Below are 20,433 nucleotides of genomic sequence, written 5' to 3'. Positions count from 1 at the left end.
TGTCAACATAGTGCACCGTCCAGAAACATACATCTCTTTCCATGACTAGTTTTCATTGGGAGGGCAGATTAAGCGTTTTTATCCAAAGCAATCACAGAATCCTAATACATTTATACACGTGCTTAATTACGTCACTTTTGCATTGCGCCGACTTCGCCATAAAACAGAGTGGGGCAGCCAGGTTCCAAATCGAATGCAATCAACTTTCAGCCGGGCAAAAACACGCCTAAACGGGTGCCCGGGCGAGATTAATCAAACCCCTTCTCTAATACAGGCTAATTGTGGGGCTGCGTTATGCATTTTTTATTTGTATTTAACCTTTATTTAACCAGGCAAGTCAGTTAAGAACTAATTCTGGGCCAATTGTGCGCCGTCCTATCGGACTACCATTCACGGCCGGATTTGATACAGCCTGGTTTCGACTCAGGTACTACAGTGACGCCTCTTGCAATGAAATGCAGTGCCTTAGACCGCTGCGCCACTCCGGAGCCCTGCAATTTAGGTGGGTGTGTCCTTAATTATGTAACCCCACCATGCATAATTTAGTAGGCTATTTTATAAAGGTGTCAAATGGGCAAGTTCTCTTCCTTCTGGTGAAAGATTAACTCCAAAGCCCAATAGCTATTTTTTCGTCTAAATTCAGAGAGAACTATTCTTTCTTTCAACAGCTGGTATCTTTTAGACCTATTTCCCCCCCTATGTATTTATTAATACGTTTCTTTATTTGATAATCATTCCTGACGTATCGAACATGGCTCACGTGAAGAATGGGAACATCCAAAAGGTAAGACGTTTTTAGCCTTTTTTTTTTACTTGTTTTTATTTCAATGTTCAATAGGCCTACATTTTATTTAAAGGTTAAATCTGTAATGTTGATATCATTGATCAGTCCTTGTCGATCTGTTCATGAATTTGAAAGTGGTTACATTTCAATAACAATGTTATATTCCAAAGGACCCTTCTATGGATAAAATTGTGATATAATTTTTGGGGGGTATTTTGTATGTCCACTAAAATAATCTGCTATCATGGGACTGACCAACATTTATTTTGTTGGCCTAATCCTACTTTCTATAGAAGCGTTCAATATAATTGTTGTATAGCATCATACACATGACTTTAGAGTTGGAAAGTGTCACTTGGTCGAAGCTGCCTAATAGCGTCATTGTTTTGTTGTTTAAAGGTCCAATGTTGTCTTTTTTTTTATCTCAATATCAAATCATTTCTGGGTAACAATTAAGTGGGCTGCTTTACTAACCACGTTTCCATACCCAGTTGTTATGCTATTAAAGTCATATGCTACTTTCTAAACAAATCAACAAAGACAGCTGTGATGGAAATAGGTTTCGGTACAATTTTATGCATGCAGACAGGCCTAATTTGTTCGTTGGACATGGTAGGATATTTTTGTGTCGTAAAATTCGTTATGCGAGAGATGGCATTGGAAAGGGTTGTAAGCGCATCTATTGATATAATAAACACCATATCCACGTAAAATTGGAGTCAATTTCTAAAATAAGTTAATATTTTCTAGATATGGTGTGTTGTCCTCCCACTAAAAGTCGGGAAACCATGCAGTTTATAGGCTACAGATTAAATGCATTCATAAACTCATTATTACAATAACAGCCCTACATCCACACTATAGCCAAATGATTTTGCGTTAAACCAGCGAGATTGATCTGTTAAAATATCTAATATTAATTCAGGAAGATGCACATGCAAGACTGATAGTGAGAGGTGAAAGTGCATTATACCAGAGTCAGGTAGGCTACAAGTAGGGATACAGGAAGAGGATGATGTGGGCCTACAGCAAGAAGTAAAAAAGTTAGCCCAACTAGGTAATCATTCATTATTTGGATTATCTCAATTATCGTTCTCACTGCGTGACAATGCACATTTGTTATAGCCTACAATTGTTATTGTCTTTGAAGCCAAAACAAGACATGCATTTTGTGTAATTGTTATTGTCTTTGAAGCCAAAAACAAGACATGCATTTTGGGTAAATGCTCTAAATAGCAAGTTGTTCAGTTATTTTCATACCAATAGGGCTCTCCTAGCTGTGCTGTTGAGGAACTACTAGAGCAAGCTGAGTTGTTTTCTATGGAACACAACCCTGCATCCCCACCATCACACAATTACTGTTTACGCATTCTAAAAAGGTCCATACTAAATTGCAAACTGGTCAGGTGGGCATTTGAAAGTGTGTTCTATTGCCAACATAAGTTACAAAATACAGTCTTAGTGTTAGACTTTTGCAAGGCAATTCAGAGAAGCAGATTGTAATTTTGGTGTGCATATATACTGAACAAAAATATAAAGGCAACATGCAACAATTAATGATTTTACTGAGTTACAGTTCATATAAGGACATCAGTAAATGCATTAGGCCATAATCTATGGATTTCACATGACTGGGCAGGGGCCACCCACTTGGGAGCCATGCCCATCCAATCAGAATGAGTTTTGACATTGGCGGTGGCTTATGGTAGAGAAATTAACATTAAATTCTCTGGCAAAGGCTCTGGTGGACACTCCTGCACTTAGAATGCCGATTGCACACTCCCTCGAGTCTTGAGACATCTGTGGCATTGAGTTGTGTGACAAAAATGCACATGTTAGTGGCCTTTTGGTGTCCCCAGCACAAGGTGCACCTGTGTAATGATCAAGCTCTTTAATCAGCTTCTTGAAATGCCACACCTGTCAGATGGATCGATTTATCTGGGCAAATGGGAGAAATGCTCACTAACTGGGATGTAAACACATTTGTGCTCAAAATTTGAGAAGGTTTTTGTGTATATGGAACATTGATGGTATCTTTTATTTCAGCTCATGAAACATGGGACCAACACTTTACATGTTGAGTTTATATTTTTAATCAGTATATTATCACAGCGCTGGCAAAGATGGTTGACCAACTCCCTGACCAAAATTACTGACATTTATCCCATCATAAGAAGATTGATGGCCATTCTGATATTCTAATTATATGAGCATGTTACTGTACAGCCCCTGTGTCCCAATGTCAAATTACATCTTATTGGTCACATACACATGGTTGGCAGATGTTAATGCGAGTGTAGCGAAATGCTTGTTCTTCTAGTTCCGACAGTGCAGTAATATCTAAGTAATCTAACAATTCCCCAACAACTACCTAATACACACATCTAAAGGGGTGAGTGAGAATACAGTATGTACATGTAAGTATATCGATGAGCGATGTCCGATCGGCATAGGCAAGGTGCAGTAGATGGTATAAAGTACAGTATATACATACACTGCTCAAAAAAATAAAGGGGACACTTAAACAACACAATATAACTCCAAGTCAATCACACTTCTGTGAAATCAAACTGTACACTTAGGAAGCAACACTGATTGACAATAAATTTCACATGCTGTTTAGCAAATGGAATAGACAACAGGTGGAAATTATAGGCAATTAGCAAGACACCCACAATAAAGGAATGGTTCTGCAGGTGGTGACCACAGACCACTTCTCCGTTCCTATGCTTCCTGGCTGATGTTTTGGTCACTTTTGAATGCTGGCGGTGCTTTCACTCTAGTGGTAGCATGAGACGGAGTCTACAACCCACACAAGTGGCTCAGGTAGTGCAGCTCATCCAGGATGGCACATCAATGCGAGCTGTGGCAAGAAGGTTTGCTGTGTCTGTCAGCGTAGTGTCCAGAGCATGGAGGTGCTACCAGGAGACAGGCCAGTACATCAGGAGACGTGGAGGAGGCCGTAGGAGGGCAACAACCCAGCAGCAGGACCGCTACCTCCGCCTTTGTGCAAGGAGGAGCAGGAGGAGCACTGCCAGAGCCCTGCAAAATGACCTCCAGCAGGCCACAAATGTGCATGTGTCTGCTCAAACGGTCAGGAACAGACTCCATGAGGGTGGTATGAGGGCCCGACGTCCACAGGTGGGGGTTGTGCTAACAGCCCAACACCATGCAGGACGTTTGGCATTTGCCAGAGAACACCAAGATTGGCAAATTCGCCACTGGCGCCCTGTGCTCTTCACAGATGAAAGCAGGTTCACACTGAGCACATGTGACAGACGTGACAGTCTGGAGACGCCGTGGAGAACGTTCTGCTGCCTGCAACATCCTCCAGAATGACCGGTTTGGCGGTGGGTCAGTCGTGGGGTGGCATTTCTTTGGCGGGCTGCACAGCCCTCGATGTGCTCGCCAGAGGTAGTCTGACTGCCATTAGGTACCGAGATGAGATCCTCAGACCCCTTGTGAGACCATATGCTGGTGCGGTTGGCCCTGGGTTCCTCCTAATGCAAGACAATGCTAGACCTCATGTGGCTGGAGTGTGTCAGCAGTTCCTGCAAGAGGAAGGCATTGATGCTATGGACTGGCCCGCCCGTTCCCCAGACCTGAATCCAATTGAGCACATCTGGGACATCATGTCTCGCTCCATCCACCAACGCCACGTTGCACCACAGACTGTCCAGGAGTTGGCAGATGCTTTAGTCCAGGTCTGGGAGGAGATCCCTCAGGAGACCATCCGCCACCTCATCAGGAGCATGCCCAGGCGTTGTAGGGAGGTCATACAGGCGCACGTGGAGGCCACACACACTACTGAGCCTCATTTTGACTTGTTTTAAGGACATTACATCAAAGTTGGATCAGCCTGTAGTGTGGTTTTCCACTTTAATTTTGAGTGTGACTCCAAATCCAGACCTCCATGTGTTGATAAATTTGATTTCCATTGATAATTTGTGTGATTTTGTTGTCAGCACATTCAACTATGTAAAGAAAAAAGTATTTAAGAATATTTCATTCATTCAGATCTAGGATGTGTTATTTTAGTGTTCCCTTTATTTTTTTGAGCAGTGTATGATATGAGTAATGTAAGATATGTATACATTATTTAAAGTGACTAGTGATCCATCTATTAAAGTGGCCAGTGATTGGGTCTCAATGTAGGCAGCAGCCTCTGAGTTAGTGATGGCTGTTTTAGAAGCTGTTTTTCAGTCTCTCGGTCCCTGCTTTGATGCACCTGGACTAATCTCGCCTTCTGGATGATAGCGGTATTAACAGGCAGTGGCTCGATGGTTGTTGTCCTTGATGATCTTTTTGGCCTTCCTGTGACACCGGGTGCTGTAGGTGTCATGGAGGTCAGGTAGTTTGCCCCCTGGTGATGCATTGTGCAGACCGCACCACCCTCTGGAGAGCCTTGCAGTTGAGGGTGGTGCAGTTGACGTACCAGGCTGTTATGCAGCCCAACAGGATGCTCTCAATTGTGCTTCTGTAAAAGTTTGTCAGGGTTTGGGTGACAAGCCACATTTCTTCAGCCTCCTGAGGTTGAAGAGGCGCTGTTGATCCTTCACCAAATTCTGTGTGTGTGGACCTTTTCAGTGTCTGTGATGTGTATGCCCAGGAACTTAAGTTTCCACCTTCTCCCCTGCTGTCCCTTCGATGTGGATAGGGGGGTGCTCCCTCTGCTGTTTCCTGAAGTCCACGATCATCTCCTTTTGTTTTGTTGACGTTGAGTGAGAGGTTGTTTTCCTGACACCACACTCCGAGGGCCCTAACCTCCTCCCTGTAGGCCGTCTCGTCGTTGTTGGTAATCAAGCCTACCACTGTTGTGTCGTCCGCAAACTTGATGATTGAGTTGGAGGCGTGCATGGCCACGCAGTCGTGGGTGAACAAGGGAGTACAGGAGGGGGCTGAGCATGCACCCTTGTGTGACCCCAGTGTTGAGGGTCAGCCAAGTGGCGATGTTTCCTATCGTCATCACCTGGGGGCGGCCCGTCAAAGTCCAGGACCCAATTGCACAGGGTGGGGTTGAGACCCAGGGCCTCTAGCTCGAGTTTGGAGGGTACTATGGTGTTGAATGCTGAGCTGTAGTCAATGAACAGCATTCTTACATAGGTATTATTTTTGTCCCGATGAGATAGGGCAGTGGGATGGCGATTGCGTCTGTGGCCCTGTTGGGGCGGTATGCAAACTGAAGTGGGTCTAGGGTGGCTGGTAAGGTGGCGGTGATATGATCCTTGAGTAGTCTCTCAGTGCACTTCATGATGACAGAAGTGAGTGCTATGGGGTGGTAGTCATTTAGTTCAGTTATCAGCGACACTTATCAAAATTGGCTTTTCGGAACCAGTATATGGGTATGAGTGTAAAGAGCTAACCTACGTCACTTGTTTTAAAACTTCGTCATCGGCCAAAACGGGGCACCTGGCTCACGCCTAGGAAGCAGCACGGTTCCAAAACGAATGCAATCAACAGTAACCTGGTTCACCTGGGGCATGCCTGGGGTATTAAAGCCTTGTTCACATTGGCAGTTTGAAATGACTCAAATCCATTTTTTTTTTTTTTGCATTTCTGATACGAGTCTTTTCTTTTTCCTGCATTCTGAACAGCCAAAAAGCACATGGAATCGGTTATTTCAAGACCCGCTTCAAACCCCCTTTGTAGGTCGTTTGAAGTCCGGTACAAATCTGATTCCTGGTGCTGTGACTTGTCTTAACGGTCAAATCTGATTTATTTGTCCTGAAGTGGTTTTGAAAAGTTGGGCTGTCTTATTCTTTGAAGCTCTAAACATTTCTTGACACTGAGTATTCCAAGCACCTGGCATTGTTGTCACCTTAGCTTGTTATAAAACTTCTGAGTGATAGGAACCACGAGCACCACCACCAATCAGCCTACACCACTGCGCACACACCCGTCATTACTATGACAACTAGCATAGCCATGTCAGCAAATGACTGCAGTCTGAACACACACCCATCCGATTTGGTCACTTGTAACTTGCGGTTTGGACAGTCAGTATTCCAAAGCGGATTTGAAAAGCAAAACTGATTTGAGCGTAAAGGCCTGCAGTGTGAACAAGGATTAATAAACCCCTCACTGTAAGGGACTTCTTTGTTATTGCCTTCCCTTTGAAGTAATAACTGATTAGAAACACCTCAGGGAAGAGGGTAAGGAAGGATACACTTAAGGAACTTGAACGACCCCAACATTGTCAATTATCCAATGGGAATCCTGTGACAAATGCACTGCTATACCATCGCAGTGAATTTATTTTTCTTCTTTGGTATTTCGATTGATTCTCAGGAGGTTACGTTTACACTTATCCCATGTCTCATATTTAGCCACTAATTGGCCTATTGACCAATCAGATCAGCTCTGAAAAAGAGCTCTGAGAAAGAACTGATGTGAAAAGCTCCAATGGGATTGGCCAAAAGACCAGTTAGTGGAGAGAAATATGAAAATTGGTCTGCCTGTATGAACACAGCCAAAGGGCTTGCAGTTTGGCTAGGCACTGATGATGGCTCATTGTGCAGTTGATCAACTTGATTTCCTTGACTTTCAGATGGACCCAGAGGATCCCTTTCTCCTGGTACCTGATAAGATGTAAGTCTCCTACTTCACAAGTCTATGCTAAGATACACACTGATTTAGATCTTCCCTCTTATGTGAAAAGAGCTATGTAACCATAGTTACAGTATTAATGCCTACAGCACAAATCTCAGCCGATGCAGACACATTCAATGTTGTGTTCTGTGTCTAAACAGACATTTAATACGGTCTGCCACATGCTGTGATTACTATAGCCCCCATACTCAACTGGTGGACTGCAATCCGGACCCAGAACAGGGTCAATATGGACTCAAGTTTTTTTTAGGAACTCTGTTGGGATTCGACCCCTGGTATCATATAAACACACAAGACATGGAAGAGTGTCGAATTACAGGAAAGTAGCTTTAAAGTTTCTAAATTCTCAACGCCAGCAAGAGGGGTTTGAACCGTTTGGAATGGCATGGGTTGTGAGTTTTATTTTATTACGCCAATAAATGACCTTTGCCGCCTAGGACATTTTGTTACCCAACCTTCTCAAATAGTACTTGAGTAACCCTTTGGCTGATTTTGACAGGACTCTAGAAATGACATCCATGTGTGGAACATTACTGGAGAAATACTACACCTGATCTGCACTTCTGTTTCCCTTCCCAGGAAATCCCAGATGGATTTAGAGACTGCGTTGCAGGATAGTGCCAAAGCCCTTGACCTCTTCCTCAACAACCGGTTCTCAGACGCCTTGGATCTCCTCAGACCCTGGTATGTCCCAGTCAACTTCATCATAGCTTGCCTTGAGGCTTTACATGCTTTAAGATGAACTGCTCATGTCTGTCTCTAATAGTGATTGGTGGTGACCTGTTCGGTAAAGTGTATTCTACTGCAATATTGCCAACACAAATTGTCCTAATTGGCTACCAGAAACTGTCCACTTTTTCTGTGTATATTCATTGGTTGGTCACATTGGATCCATTTCTCAATAAAAGTGCTTCTCGAGTTTCTTATGTTTTCTGAAGGGCTTTGTCATGTTCTCTCAGGAGGAGCCAGAGTATGTACCACGCTGTGGGCTACAGCAGCATGCTGGCCATGCAGGCGGGCATGACCTTTGAACCCAAGGATGTTGAAAAGGCCATGACTGCTCTGAAGGAGTCTCTGCAGACGTGCCAGATGTATGGTTTTGCTTCTCTCATAGAAATGACATGAATGTAGGGCATCTCGTTCTATAGAGTTTCAATTGCCAATGCATTGAAGAAGCTTTATCTCACACGTCAGATTCAGACATTGTTGGGCAGTGGCAGGACTTAGAGCTAGAGGATTGAATCGAAACAATAGCTAAGCGGACACCCCGCCTCTGTTTTGGTAAAAAGCTGAAGGATGGACCTGGAGTAATCTAACAATGGATGATGCAAGGACTGTTAGTTTGCAAACATTGGAGTTACCCCATCAGAACCCAAAATGTACATTTGGTTATGACAGTTGAACTAAGCTCTTGAGGCATTTATCTGTGTTATATTCTTCAAGAATCAATCGTAGTATACATATTATACATTTTTGTCCTTAGGTGGATGTTGCAACTAAGGATTCTAACTTTAACACAGTACGTTATCTCATCACAGGTTCCGGAAGAAGACTACCATGGTGGAGGCCATCACTGAGATGTTTTACAAGCAGCCAGCTGACGACTTAACTGAAGGTGTGATTGGCTACCATCTCCGTGATGGTTGTAGGTTATAAAGGATGATCTCAATATGTCGACATCTATACATCCATACATGTAGTATGAGTCATCCATACTGAAATATGCATGTTTCATGACTGGCCTTTTGATTGATTTCATGTGTTTATTGTTTGGGTTGTCATACTTCAGGATGCCCAGCACACATGGGGTTAAAATACTATTTTCTGTAGCAAAATTATAACATACAGTGGGGCAAAAAAAGTATTTAGTCAGCCACCAATTGTGCAAGTTCTCCCACTTAAAAAGATGAGGCCTGTAATTTTCATCATAAGGTACACTTCAACTATGACAGACAAAATGAGAAAAAAAATCCAGAAAATCACATTGTAGGATTTTTAATGAATTTATTTGCAAATTATGGTGGAAAATAAGTATTTGTTCACCTACAAACAAGCAAGATTTCTGTCTCTCACAGACCTGTAACTTCTTCTTTAAGAGGCTCCTCTGTCCTCCACTCGTTACCCGTATTAATGGCACCTGTTTGAACTTGTTATCAGTATAAAAGACACCTGTCCACAACCTCAAACAGTCACACTCCAAACTCCACTATGGCCAAGACCAAGGAGCTGTCAAAGGACACCAGAAACAAAATTGTAGACCTGCACCAGGCTGGGAAGACTGAATCTGCAATAGGTAAGCAGCTTGGTTTGAAGAAATCAACTGTGGGAGCAATTATTAGGAAATGGAAGACATACAAGACAAATCTCACCCCGTGGGGTCAAAATGGTCACAAGAACGGTGAGCAAAAATCCCAGAACCACACGGGGGGACCTAGTGAATGACCTGCAGAGAGCTGGGACCAAAGTAACAAAGCCTACCATCAGCAAGGGCATTGATGATGAAACGTGGCTGGGTCTTTCAGCATGACAATGATCCCAAACACACCGCCCGGGCAATGGAGGAGTGGCTTCGTAAGAAGCATTTCAAGGTTCTGGAGTGGCCTAGCCAGTCTCCAGATCTCAACCCCATAGAAAATCTTTGGAGGGAGTTGAAAGTCCATGTTGCCCAGCAACAGCCCCAAAACATCACTGCTCTAGAGGAGATCTGCATGGAGGAATGGGCCAAAATACCAGCAACAGTGTGTGAAGACTTACAGAAAATGTTTGACCTCTGTCATTGCCAACAAAGGTATATAACAAAGTATTGAGATACACTTTTGTTATTGACCAAAAACTTATTTTCCACCATAATTTGCAAATAAATTCATTAAAAATCCTACAATGTGATTTTCTGGAAATAAATTCTAATTTTGTCTGTCATAGTTGAAGTGTACCTTAGGATGAAAATTATAGGCCTCATCTTTAAGTGGGAGAACTTGCACAATTGGTGGCTGACTAAATACTTTCTTGCCCCACTGTCTGCACAGTATAGTTTATTTGGAAAGTTCAGACCCTATTACTTTTTCCATTTTGTTAAGTTATTCTAAAATGTATTAAATTGTTTTTCAATCTACACACACAATACCCCATAATGACAAAGCAAAAATAGGTTTTTAGAAATGTTAGCTAATTTAAAAGAAAAACTGATCATGTTTACGTACATGTTCAGACCCTTTACTCAGGACTTTGTTGAAGCACCTTTGGCAGCGATTACAGCCTTGATTCTTCTTGGGTATGTGCCTCCACACAATCCTGTTTTGGTGCTCTACGGACAATTCGTTTGACCTCATGGCTTGGTTTTTGCTCTGACGTGCACTGTCAACTGTGGGACCTTATATAGACAGGTGTGTGCCTTTCCAAATCATGTCCAATCTATTGAATTTACCACAGGTGGACCCCAATCAAGTTGTAGAAACAGCTCAAGGATGATCAATGGAAACAGGATGAACCTGAGCTCAATTTCAAAGGGTCAATAGCAAAGGCTCTGAATACTTCTGTAGATACATTTCTATGTTCTGCAAAAATGTCTAAACCTGTTATTGTGTGTAGATTGACAAATGTATTTAATCAATTTCAGAATAAGGCTGTAACGTAACAATGTGGAAAAAGGGAAGAGGTCCTGAATACTTTCTGAATGCACTGTTTCCATGTACTACATCCACATTGGTTTAAATGTGTGGGTCTGTTCTGGACTTTTGACTGACAGGCATCTCTCTTTTTTCTCCCCTTTCCCGCTACAGAGGAGATGCATGCGGAGTTGTGCTATGCTGAGGCGCTATTGCAGAAGGCTGCACTCACTTTTCTGGACGAGAGCATGATCAGCTTCATCAAAGGAGGCATGAAGATCCGCAACAGCTTTCTGATCTACAAGTGGGCAGTTTAAAAATATATATATATTTTTTTCTTCACACGACTTACCCTGGTTTCACATGAACTGGTTGATGATATAATGTGAAAAGGATATTATGTTTCGTGTTTGGGTAGTCCAGCCACAGGTGGCTGGTGACACCTTAATTGGGGAGGACAGGCTCAAAGTAATGGCTGGAATGGTATCAAGCACATCAAACGTGGTTCCATATGTTTGATGCCATTCACTCCATTCCAGTTTATTATTAGCCGCCTCTACCATCCTCTCACCAGCCTCCTGTGCTTTCAGTATATGAATGACTGTTCTCAGAATTGATGCACTAGAAATAAATGAATCAGATGTTATCAAGCAGTGATTGTTTTTAGCAGGGTCACATTTGAGAGTCAAGTATTTTGGGAAATCTTGCATGGTTGCTAGTGTACTCAAGTTCATAGTTCAATATGTAATTCTGTCCATGAGCTGCTGTTGTCTATGAATGTTCTGTATTATGTCATGTTTTGTGTGGACCCCAGGAAGAGTAGCTGCTTCATTAGCAATGTCTAATGTGGATCCTTATAAAATAACCAAATGCCTGTTTGGCTCCTCTCTACAAGGGAATGTGATGTTATGTCAACCATGGCAAAGAACCAGTCTGACCAGATGAGCACACAAACTCACTTCAGGAGCGGTGTGAACATGGGCATTGGTTCATTTAACTTGGTAAGAGCGTTGGTGTTTAGTGCTTCAGCGTTATGGGTGAGGTAGAAGATGGTAGGACAGGCAGATTAATAAGAGTTGCTAAAGCGGTCAAATGTAAGATTACAAATGTTTTTTCTCAACTCAAAAATGATGAATGTTTTTATTTTCTATTGGCTGTTTTTTCTTTGACATGAAAGGGGGATTTTTGTTTTGTGGTCCTCAGATGCTGAGGTCACTATCTTCACCATTTGGTTTTCCTCTTTCAGTATTTGTCTCTCTTGCCGAGCAAGGTCCTCAGACTACTGGAGTGGATGGGTTTCTCTGGAGATCGGGTAGGTGACGAGGAGCAGTCTCACCACTTCTCTCTCTGACAGACTATTCAGCATCACACACCAGTCGCCTTGCAAAATACTCATTTTCTCTTGGATAGTCCGAGTGGGGAGTCTATTTTTCTTCAAAGTAATTATTGTCCCCCAAAAACTGAGTGCTTGCATAAGTAAAAAAATAATGTTTGTAAATGTTTGAAATGATACATTTCTTAAGTTTACTTCCCATTATGTCTCATAATTAAGCCAATTACGATGCAATGAAGTGGATGTTGTTGATAGAGGCTTGTTGTGCAGGAAGTGGGTCTGTCCCAGCTGAGGGAGGGGGCAGCCAGCAACAGCCTGCGCTCCATCCTCAGCACTTTGTGCCTCCTGATGTACCACCTCTACATCAGCGTCATACTGGGTAAGGTACAGATCTAGGATCAGCTTTCCTTCCCCGAAACCTTACCATAACCTCGGAACCCTAAATTGGGGAAAACCCAAAAAGGACCCAAGACCTGTGTCTAAGGGCAACATTTGACCTACTCCTTAAATGCCACACAGGCCACTGGAGTTTTGAGGATAAAGGATGCCCTCTGGTGGTGGTGATGCTAAACTGTTCCATTGTTACTACAGTACTGTGATCATCAACTGTCGCTGTCACGCTTTACAAAGTCACTTTGTCTTCAGTTGGTTTCTTATGTGAATAGCATTTAATCCATTTGTATGGCCTATTAGGCTGTGTTTACACAGGCAGCCCATTTGTGATCTCTTTTCCACTCATTTATCTTTTGACCAATCAGGTCTTTTCACATCAAATCTTTTTCAGAACTGATCTGATTGGACAAAAGACGAATTATTGAAAAAGACAGGCAGAATTGGACTGCCTGTTTAAATGTATCCTTAGATAATGGGTTTTAATTTACAACAGCCATTAGGGTTGATTGATGCCTTGTCTTTCCTTCTCTATAGGTACTGGTGAGGCAAACCTGGAAGAGTCTGATGTTCTTCTGGACCCCTACATTGAAAAGTTCCCCAATGTAAGTGAACAGTCCCCCTCCTGCAAGGTCTTCCCACTTGCCCATCTCCTCCGTTAACATTGACTGTGGTTGTTCTCTAGGGGGCCCTCATTCTCTTCTACCAGGCCAGGATTGCTGTGCTCAAGGGTAACTTTGAATTTGTGAGTAATCTCCCTTTTTAAGAATGGCATCTTCATACATTTTCCTGGGTAGTATTCATTAGGTACCAAATGGAAGAAAACATCATTGGGAGCAACTTCCTAAACTTGTCCAATGAGAAACGCTTGTGTTCTGTTACAAAGCATTTTGCTATGCTGTGCCCTAATGAATATGACCCTGTCTGCTATGTTACAAGTTATAAAATTGACCCCTCTGTCTAACAAGAACCATATCTCCTTGTTTTGTGTATCTGTCCGCCAGGCCCAGAAGAAGTTCCTGGAGTGCATAGCGGCGCAGCAGGAGTGGCGTCAGATCCACCATCTGTGTTACTGGGAGCTTATGTGGTCCTACTCCTTCCAGCAGGACTGGCTGGAGGCATACCAGTATGCAGACCTTCTCTGCAAAGAGAGCAAGTGGTCCCAGGTATAGTACACCTGTAGCAGCCTGACTAAAACATTTAGGATGGAGTTCCCAGGTATAGTACACCTGTAGCAGCCTGACTAAAACATTGAGGATGGAGGTCCCAGGTATAGTACACCTGTAGCAGCCTGACTAAAACATTTAGGATGGAGTTCCCAGGTATAGTACACCTGTAGCAGCCTGACTAAAACATTTAGGATGGAGTTCCCAGGTATAGTACCCCTGTAGCAGCCTGACTAAAACATTTAGGATGGAGTTCCCAGGTATAGTACACCTGTAGCAGCCTGACTAAAACATTTAGGATGGAGTTCCCAGGTATAGTACCCCTGTAGCAGCCTGACTAAAACATTTAGGATGGAGTTCCCAGGTATAGTACCCCTGTAGCAGCCTGACTAAAACATTTAGGATGGAGTTCCCAGGTATAGTACACCTGTAGCAGCCTGACTAAAACATTTAGGATGGAGTTCCCAGGTATAGTACACCTGTAGCAGCCTGACTAAAACATTTAGGATGGAGTTCCCAGGTATAGTACACCTGTAGCAGCCTGACTAAAACATTTAGGATGGAGTTCCCAGGTATAGTACACCTGTAGCAGCCTGACTAAAACATTTAGGATGGAGTTCCCAGGTATAGTACACCTGTAGCAGCCTGACTAAAACATTTAGGATGGAGTTCCCAGGTATAGTACACCTGTAGCAGCCTGACTAAAACATTTAGGATGGAGTTCCCAGGTATAGTACCCCTGTAGCAGCCTGACTAAAACATTTAGGATGGAGTTCCCAGGTATAGTACACCTGTAGCAGCCTGACTAAAACATTTAGGATGGAGTTCCCAGGTATAGTACCCCTGTAGCAGCCTGACTAAAACATTTAGGATGAAGTTCCCAGGTATAGTACACCTGTAGCAGCCTGACTAAAACATTTAGGATGGAGTTCCCAGGTATAGTACCCCTGTAGCAGCCTGACTAAAACATTTAGGATGGAGTTCCCAGGTATAGTACACCTGTAGCAGCCTGACTAAAACATTGAGGATGGAGTTCCCAGGTATAGTACCCCTGTAGCAGCCTGACTAAAACATTTAGGATGGAGTTCCCAGGTATAGTACCCCTGTAGCAGCCTGACTAAAACATTTAGGATGGAGTTCCCAGGTATAGTACACCTGTAGCAGCCTGACTAAAACATTTAGGATGGAGTTCCCAGGTATAGTACCCCTGTAGCAGCCTGACTAAAACATTTAGGATGGAGTTCCCAGGTATAGTACACCTGTAGCAGCCTGACTAAAACATTTAGGATGGAGTTCCCAGGTATAGTACCCCTGTAGCAGCCTGACTAAAACATTTAGGATGGAGTTCCCAGGTATAGTACACCTGTAGCAGCCTGACTAAAACATTTAGGATGGAGTTCCCAGGTATAGTACCCCTGTAGCAGCCTGACTAAAACATTTAGGATGGAGTTCCCAGGTATAGTACACCTGTAGCAGCCTGACTAAAACATTTAGGATGGAGTTCCCAGGTATAGTACCCCTGTAGCAGCCTGACTAAAACATTTAGGATGGAGTTCCCAGGTATAGTACACCTGTAGCAGCCTGACTAAAACATTTAGGATGGAGTTCCCAGGTATAGTACCCCTGTAGCAGCCTGACTAAAACATTTAGGATGGAGTTCCCAGGTATAGTACACCTGTAGCAGCCTGACTAAAACATTTAGGATGGAGTTCCCAGGTATAGTACCCCTGTAGCAGCCTGACTAAAACATTTAGGATGGAGTTCCCAGGTATAGTACCCCTGTAGCAGCCTGACTAAAACATTTAGGATGGAGTTCCCAGGTATAGTACCCCTGTAGCAGCCTGACTAAAACATTTAGGATGGAGTTCCCAGGTATAGTACACCTGTAGCAGCCTGACTAAAACATTTAGGATGGAGTTCCCAGGTATAGTACCCCTGTAGCAGCCTGACTAAAACATTTAGGATGGAGTTCCCAGGTATAGTACACCTGTAGCAGCCTGACTAAAACATTTAGGATGGAGTTCCCAGGTATAGTACCCCTGTAGCAGCCTGACTAAAACATTTAGGATGGAGTTCCCAGGTATAGTACCCCTGTAGCAGCCTGACTAAAACATTTAGGATGGAGTTCCCAGGTATAGTACCCCTGTAGCAGCCTGACTAAAACATTTAGGATGGAGTTCCCAGGTATAGTACACCTGTAGCAGCCTGACTAAAACATTTAGGATGGAGTTCCCAGGTATAGTACACCTGTAGCAGCCTGACTAAAACATTTAGGATGGAGTTCCCAGGTATAGTACACCTGTAGCAGCCTGACTAAAACATTTAGGATGGAGTTCCCAGGTATAGTACCCCTGTAGCAGCCTGACTAAAACATTTAGGATGAAGTTCCCAGGTATAGTACACCTGTAGCAGCCTGACTAAAACATTTAGGATGGAGTTCCCAGGTATAGTACACCTGTAGCAGCCTGACTAAAACATTTAGGATGGAGTTCCCAGGTATAGTACCCCTGTAGCAGCCTGACTAAAACATTTAGGATGAAGTTCCCAGGTATAGTACACCTGTAGCAGCCTGACTAAAACATTTAGGATGGAGTTCCCAGGTATAGTACACCTGTAGCAGCCTGACTAAAACATTTAGGATGGAGTTCCCAGGTATAGTACCCCTGTAGCAGCCTGACTAAAACATTGAGGATGGAGTTCCCAGGTATAGTACACCTGTAGCAGCCTGACTAAAACATTTAGGATGGAGTTCCCAGGTATAGTACCCCTGTAGCAGCCTGACTAAAACATTTAGGATGGAGTTCCCAGGTATAGTACACCTGTAGCAGCCTGACTAAAACATTTAGGATGGAGTTCCCAGGTATAGTACCCCTGTAGCAGCCTGACTAAAACATTTAGGATGGAGTTCCCAGGTATAGTACCCCTGTAGCAGCCTGACTAAAACATTTAGGATGGAGTTCCCAGGTATAGTACCCCTGTAGCAGCCTGACTAAAACATTTAGGATGGAGTTCCCAGGTATAGTACACCTGTAGCAGCCTGACTAAAACATTTAGGATGGAGTTCCCAGGTATAGTACCCCTGTAGCAGCCTGACTAAAACATTTAGGATGGAGTTCCCAGGTATAGTACCCCTGTAGCAGCCTGACTAAAACATTTAGGATGGAGTTCCCAGGTATAGTACCCCTGTAGCAGCCTGACTAAAACATTTAGGATGGAGTTCCCAGGTATAGTACACCTGTAGCAGCCTGACTAAAACATTTAGGATGGAGTTCCCAGGTATAGTACCCCTGTAGCAGCCTGACTAAAACATTTAGGATGGAGTTCCCAGGTATAGTACACCTGTAGCAGCCTGACTAAAACATTTAGGATGGAGTTCCCAGGTATAGTACACCTGTAGCAGCCTGACTAAAACATTTAGGATGGAGTTCCCAGGTATAGTACCCCTGTAGCAGCCTGACTAAAACATTTAGGATGAAGTTCCCAGGTATAGTACACCTGTAGCAGCCTGACTAAAACATTTAGGATGGAGTTCCCAGGTATAGTACCCCTGTAGCAGCCTGACTAAAACATTTAGGATGGAGTTCCCAGGTATAGTACACACACTTTTTGTTGTTGCATACACTGGAAAGGTGCAGTAAAATGTGTTATTTTACAGGGTCTGCCATAGTGGTACGATGCCCTCTGGTGCAGATTAGGATCAAGTGGACATCGATAGATTTTTCACCTTGTGTACATGAACCAGTGACATTTTGGTTACTGGCCCAACACTAACCGCTAGGCTACCTGCTGCCCTAGCAGCCTAACTAAAACCATTTTACTTCCCGGTCAACAGATTAAGGTCCTTTTCCAGTAACTCTCCTTCTACACTTTCAAAAATGTTTTTATCCTTACGGTCTTTCCTCCTTGCTCTTTACAGCTCCCCCATGTTCTAAAACTGGCATAGTCCCTGGAGGTCTGGGTGGCTCAGATGGCTCATATTCATTGACTTTTGTTCTCTCCTGGCAGGCTGTATACGTGTTCCAGAAAGCTTCCATCCTCAGCATGATGCCAGAGGAGGAGGTGAAGAAAACTGGGGAGAATGTGGAACAGTTGTTCAGGTATGTGTTGTCAATAAAGACATTTTATTTGTATGGCACCCAAAGATACTATACAACTTGAAAGAAAGTAGGACCACACCAAAAAAAAGATGACTATTTTCAGGATGGCATAAATGTAATATTTCCATGAATCATAAACTGAACAGAAGGCACTATTACAAAGGGAAGGTGGGTTGTTAAGGTTTATAGCTATGGCTACTTTCGTGTGTCTTATAGGCAAGTGGAGAGCCTGCGGCTGCGGATTGCAGGGAAGTCTATCCCAACAGAGAAGTTTGCCGCAAAGAAGGCTCAGCGATACAGCGCCGCAACCCCAGTGACGCTGGTGATTCCTGCCGTGGTGAGAACTCTTCTTTTTTATTTATTTAGTCAAAGCAATATATGTGAACTTTTAAAATGTGGTATTTAGGTCTAAAATGCATTTTCCTCATGACAGGAAATGATATACGTTTGGAATGGCTTCACCATCATTGGCAAAAGGCCTGAACTGACAGAGAGCATTCTGGTCACTATCGAGAAAGCAGAGGAGCAACTGAAGAATGACCCAAGTGAGTTTACCTTCACAATGCTCTAGGTCTAATTTATGGGACGGTGTGGGGGTCTCAAGGGGGGGGGGGGGGGGGGGGGGGGAAATGGTCAGGAGTGGTAGAAATGCCAGGGCTGATTTCTGGTCCGTCAGCCCCTGTCTAATACAGAATAATCAAGTTGTTTTTCTTTCTTTCCTCTCCCAGATCCATCAGAGTACCACGTGGATAACCAGTGCATGGTCCAGATGCTGAAGGGGCTGTGTCTGCGACACCTGGGCCTCCTGGACCAGGCCCAACTCTGCTTCACACACGTCATCTCCAGGTAAGGCTATTATCGCCATTCACTGATCATTGAGGAATGTGGTTTGTGTGGCTCCTCAGGGGGCAGCCCACCATCTACTAAGACTATTGATGCACCCAAATGTAATAGATCTGTTGGCTTTCTTACAATCTGATTGTTGTGGTGATTTGTTTTGACAGTGAAAACCGGATCAAGCATGACTGCTACCTGGTGCCATACAGCATGTATGAACTGGGTCTTCTCTACAAGCAGCAAGGAGACTTGGGGAAGGCTACCACCACCATAGAAAATGCCAAGTAAGTGTCAATTGAAACCAGCACTACTTTAGATGCATTGTTTACTGCCTAGGATGAAGAGTGAATGTTATTAAGACGTATCTGGATGTTTACAGGCTGAACTACAAGGGTTATAGCATGGAGTCGAGGCTACACTTCCGTATCCATGCTGCCCTTAACACAATGGGGACATCGGTGGCCAAACTTCCACCCCACCGCACGTCAGCTTGAGGACGTGAAGGTTAAAGGCACCACTGCCAACGAGGAATTGCTGAATATCTTGGTTCCATTCTACCTTGATATGGAGGTGTACAGACTTGAAAGAGTCTTGATTATAGTACACTTAGAAAAAGCCTGCACTTAAAATGTAAACGTTGCAATATGACAATTTGAGTCTTTTCTGTAGGGCCGACTCATGACTAGAGATTTGAGCGCATAACTCATTTTAAGCACAAATCTTCCATTGTAATCGATGCATGATTTACAAGAAACGTGTGAGCTGCACACTTGGATCTTAAGTTAGGATATGGCCTAAATGTTTTGGGTTTAGCCTTTGGATTTGAGTCTGTAAAGACATGTACCTGTACGGTTTCTGTTCTCTTATACTTCTGTTCTATACACATTATGTTATACATTCTGCTCTGTTTAATTTTCTGCTCATTTAACCAATTTACATTTGAACACATGGCTCTTTATTATCCACGTATGAAGGTGCACTGGAAATGCCACGTTTTACCTGTCATTGTACGAAGTATTTACTCAAAAGATTTTGAAAAATAAAACTGTTGGAATGGATGAATGAGATTTTAATTTTTTGCATGAATTGTCTGCCATTCATTCACTGACAATTAGATCCGACAAATGAGCCCACTTGTCACTATCAGATCTCAATAACAACGCATCACACCTACAAAACTGCACATTACTGCTGTCTGCGCAGCAAACTATAACTGTTCAGTCAGTTTTCAGAGGATGCTTTTTGTTACTATTCAGTACTGTATCCAAATCAGAGGTTGTTATAGTGCGTTTACTGTACAATCAAACTCCAACCGATATGTTTCAGGTGGTTTGTGTATATATACAAACAAAAGTATGTGGACACATCTTCAAATTAGTGGATTCGGCTATTTCAGCCATCCGTTGGTGACAGGTGTATAAAATCGAGCACACCGCCATGCAAGCTCCATTCACAAACATTGACAGTAGAATGGCCTTACTGAAGAGCTCAGTGACTTTCAACGTGGCACCTTTCCAACAAGTTTGTAAAATGTCTGCCCTGGTCAACTAAGTGCCGTTATTGTGAAGTGGAAATGTCTAGGAGCAACAACTGCTCAGCTGTGAAGTAGTAG

General features: G+C 43.2%; 1 protein-coding gene across 3 annotated transcripts; it reads left to right on the top strand.

Moving 5' to 3' along the window:
• Positions 1-146: 146 nt before the first annotated feature.
• LOC110497330 (tetratricopeptide repeat protein 39B) lies at positions 147-19,894 on the top strand. Of its 3 annotated transcripts, XM_036954085.1 has the most exons (19): positions 147-502; positions 767-784; positions 7,332-7,372; positions 7,973-8,077; positions 8,353-8,484; positions 8,932-9,008; positions 11,173-11,302; positions 11,894-11,999; positions 12,245-12,310; positions 12,602-12,710; positions 13,259-13,326; positions 13,407-13,466; positions 13,726-13,887; positions 17,893-17,984; positions 18,201-18,321; positions 18,418-18,529; positions 18,713-18,830; positions 18,989-19,105; positions 19,201-19,894. In XM_036954085.1, exons 3-19 carry the CDS (start codon positions 7,332-7,334, stop codon positions 19,313-19,315), a joined length of 1,731 nt encoding a protein of 576 aa, XP_036809980.1. In that variant the 5' UTR covers positions 147-502; positions 767-784; the 3' UTR covers positions 19,316-19,894. The 3 variants fall into 3 exon arrangements, with proteins under 3 accessions (XP_036809980.1, XP_036809982.1, XP_021429060.2); XM_021573385.2 differs by lacking the exon at positions 147-502 and having other exon boundaries at positions 538-784; XM_036954087.1 differs by lacking the exons at positions 147-502; positions 8,353-8,484 and having other exon boundaries at positions 537-784.
• The last annotated feature ends 539 nt before the right edge of the window (positions 19,895-20,433 follow it).

This window comes from Oncorhynchus mykiss, chromosome 19, assembly GCF_013265735.2.
Source record: "Oncorhynchus mykiss isolate Arlee chromosome 19, USDA_OmykA_1.1, whole genome shotgun sequence".
In the NCBI taxonomy this organism is placed as follows: domain Eukaryota; kingdom Metazoa; phylum Chordata; class Actinopteri; order Salmoniformes; family Salmonidae; genus Oncorhynchus; species Oncorhynchus mykiss.
The sequence above is the reverse complement of the archived record's forward strand: the minus strand, read 5'-3'. Positions and strand labels throughout refer to the sequence as shown.

What these genes read in the sequence shown, in the direction of transcription:
- LOC110497330 (XM_021573385.2), top strand. Translation starts at nt 752, where the DNA reads ATGGCTCACGTGAAGAATGGGAACATCCAAAAG. An exon ending in CTACATCAGCGTCATACTGG is followed by an intron (nt 12,711 to 13,258) that starts GTAAGGTACAGA and finishes CCTTCTCTATAG; the next exon opens with GTACTGGTGAGGCAAACCTG. An exon ending in TCAAGGGTAACTTTGAATTT is followed by an intron (nt 13,467 to 13,725) that starts GTGAGTAATCTC and finishes TCTGTCCGCCAG; the next exon opens with GCCCAGAAGAAGTTCCTGGA.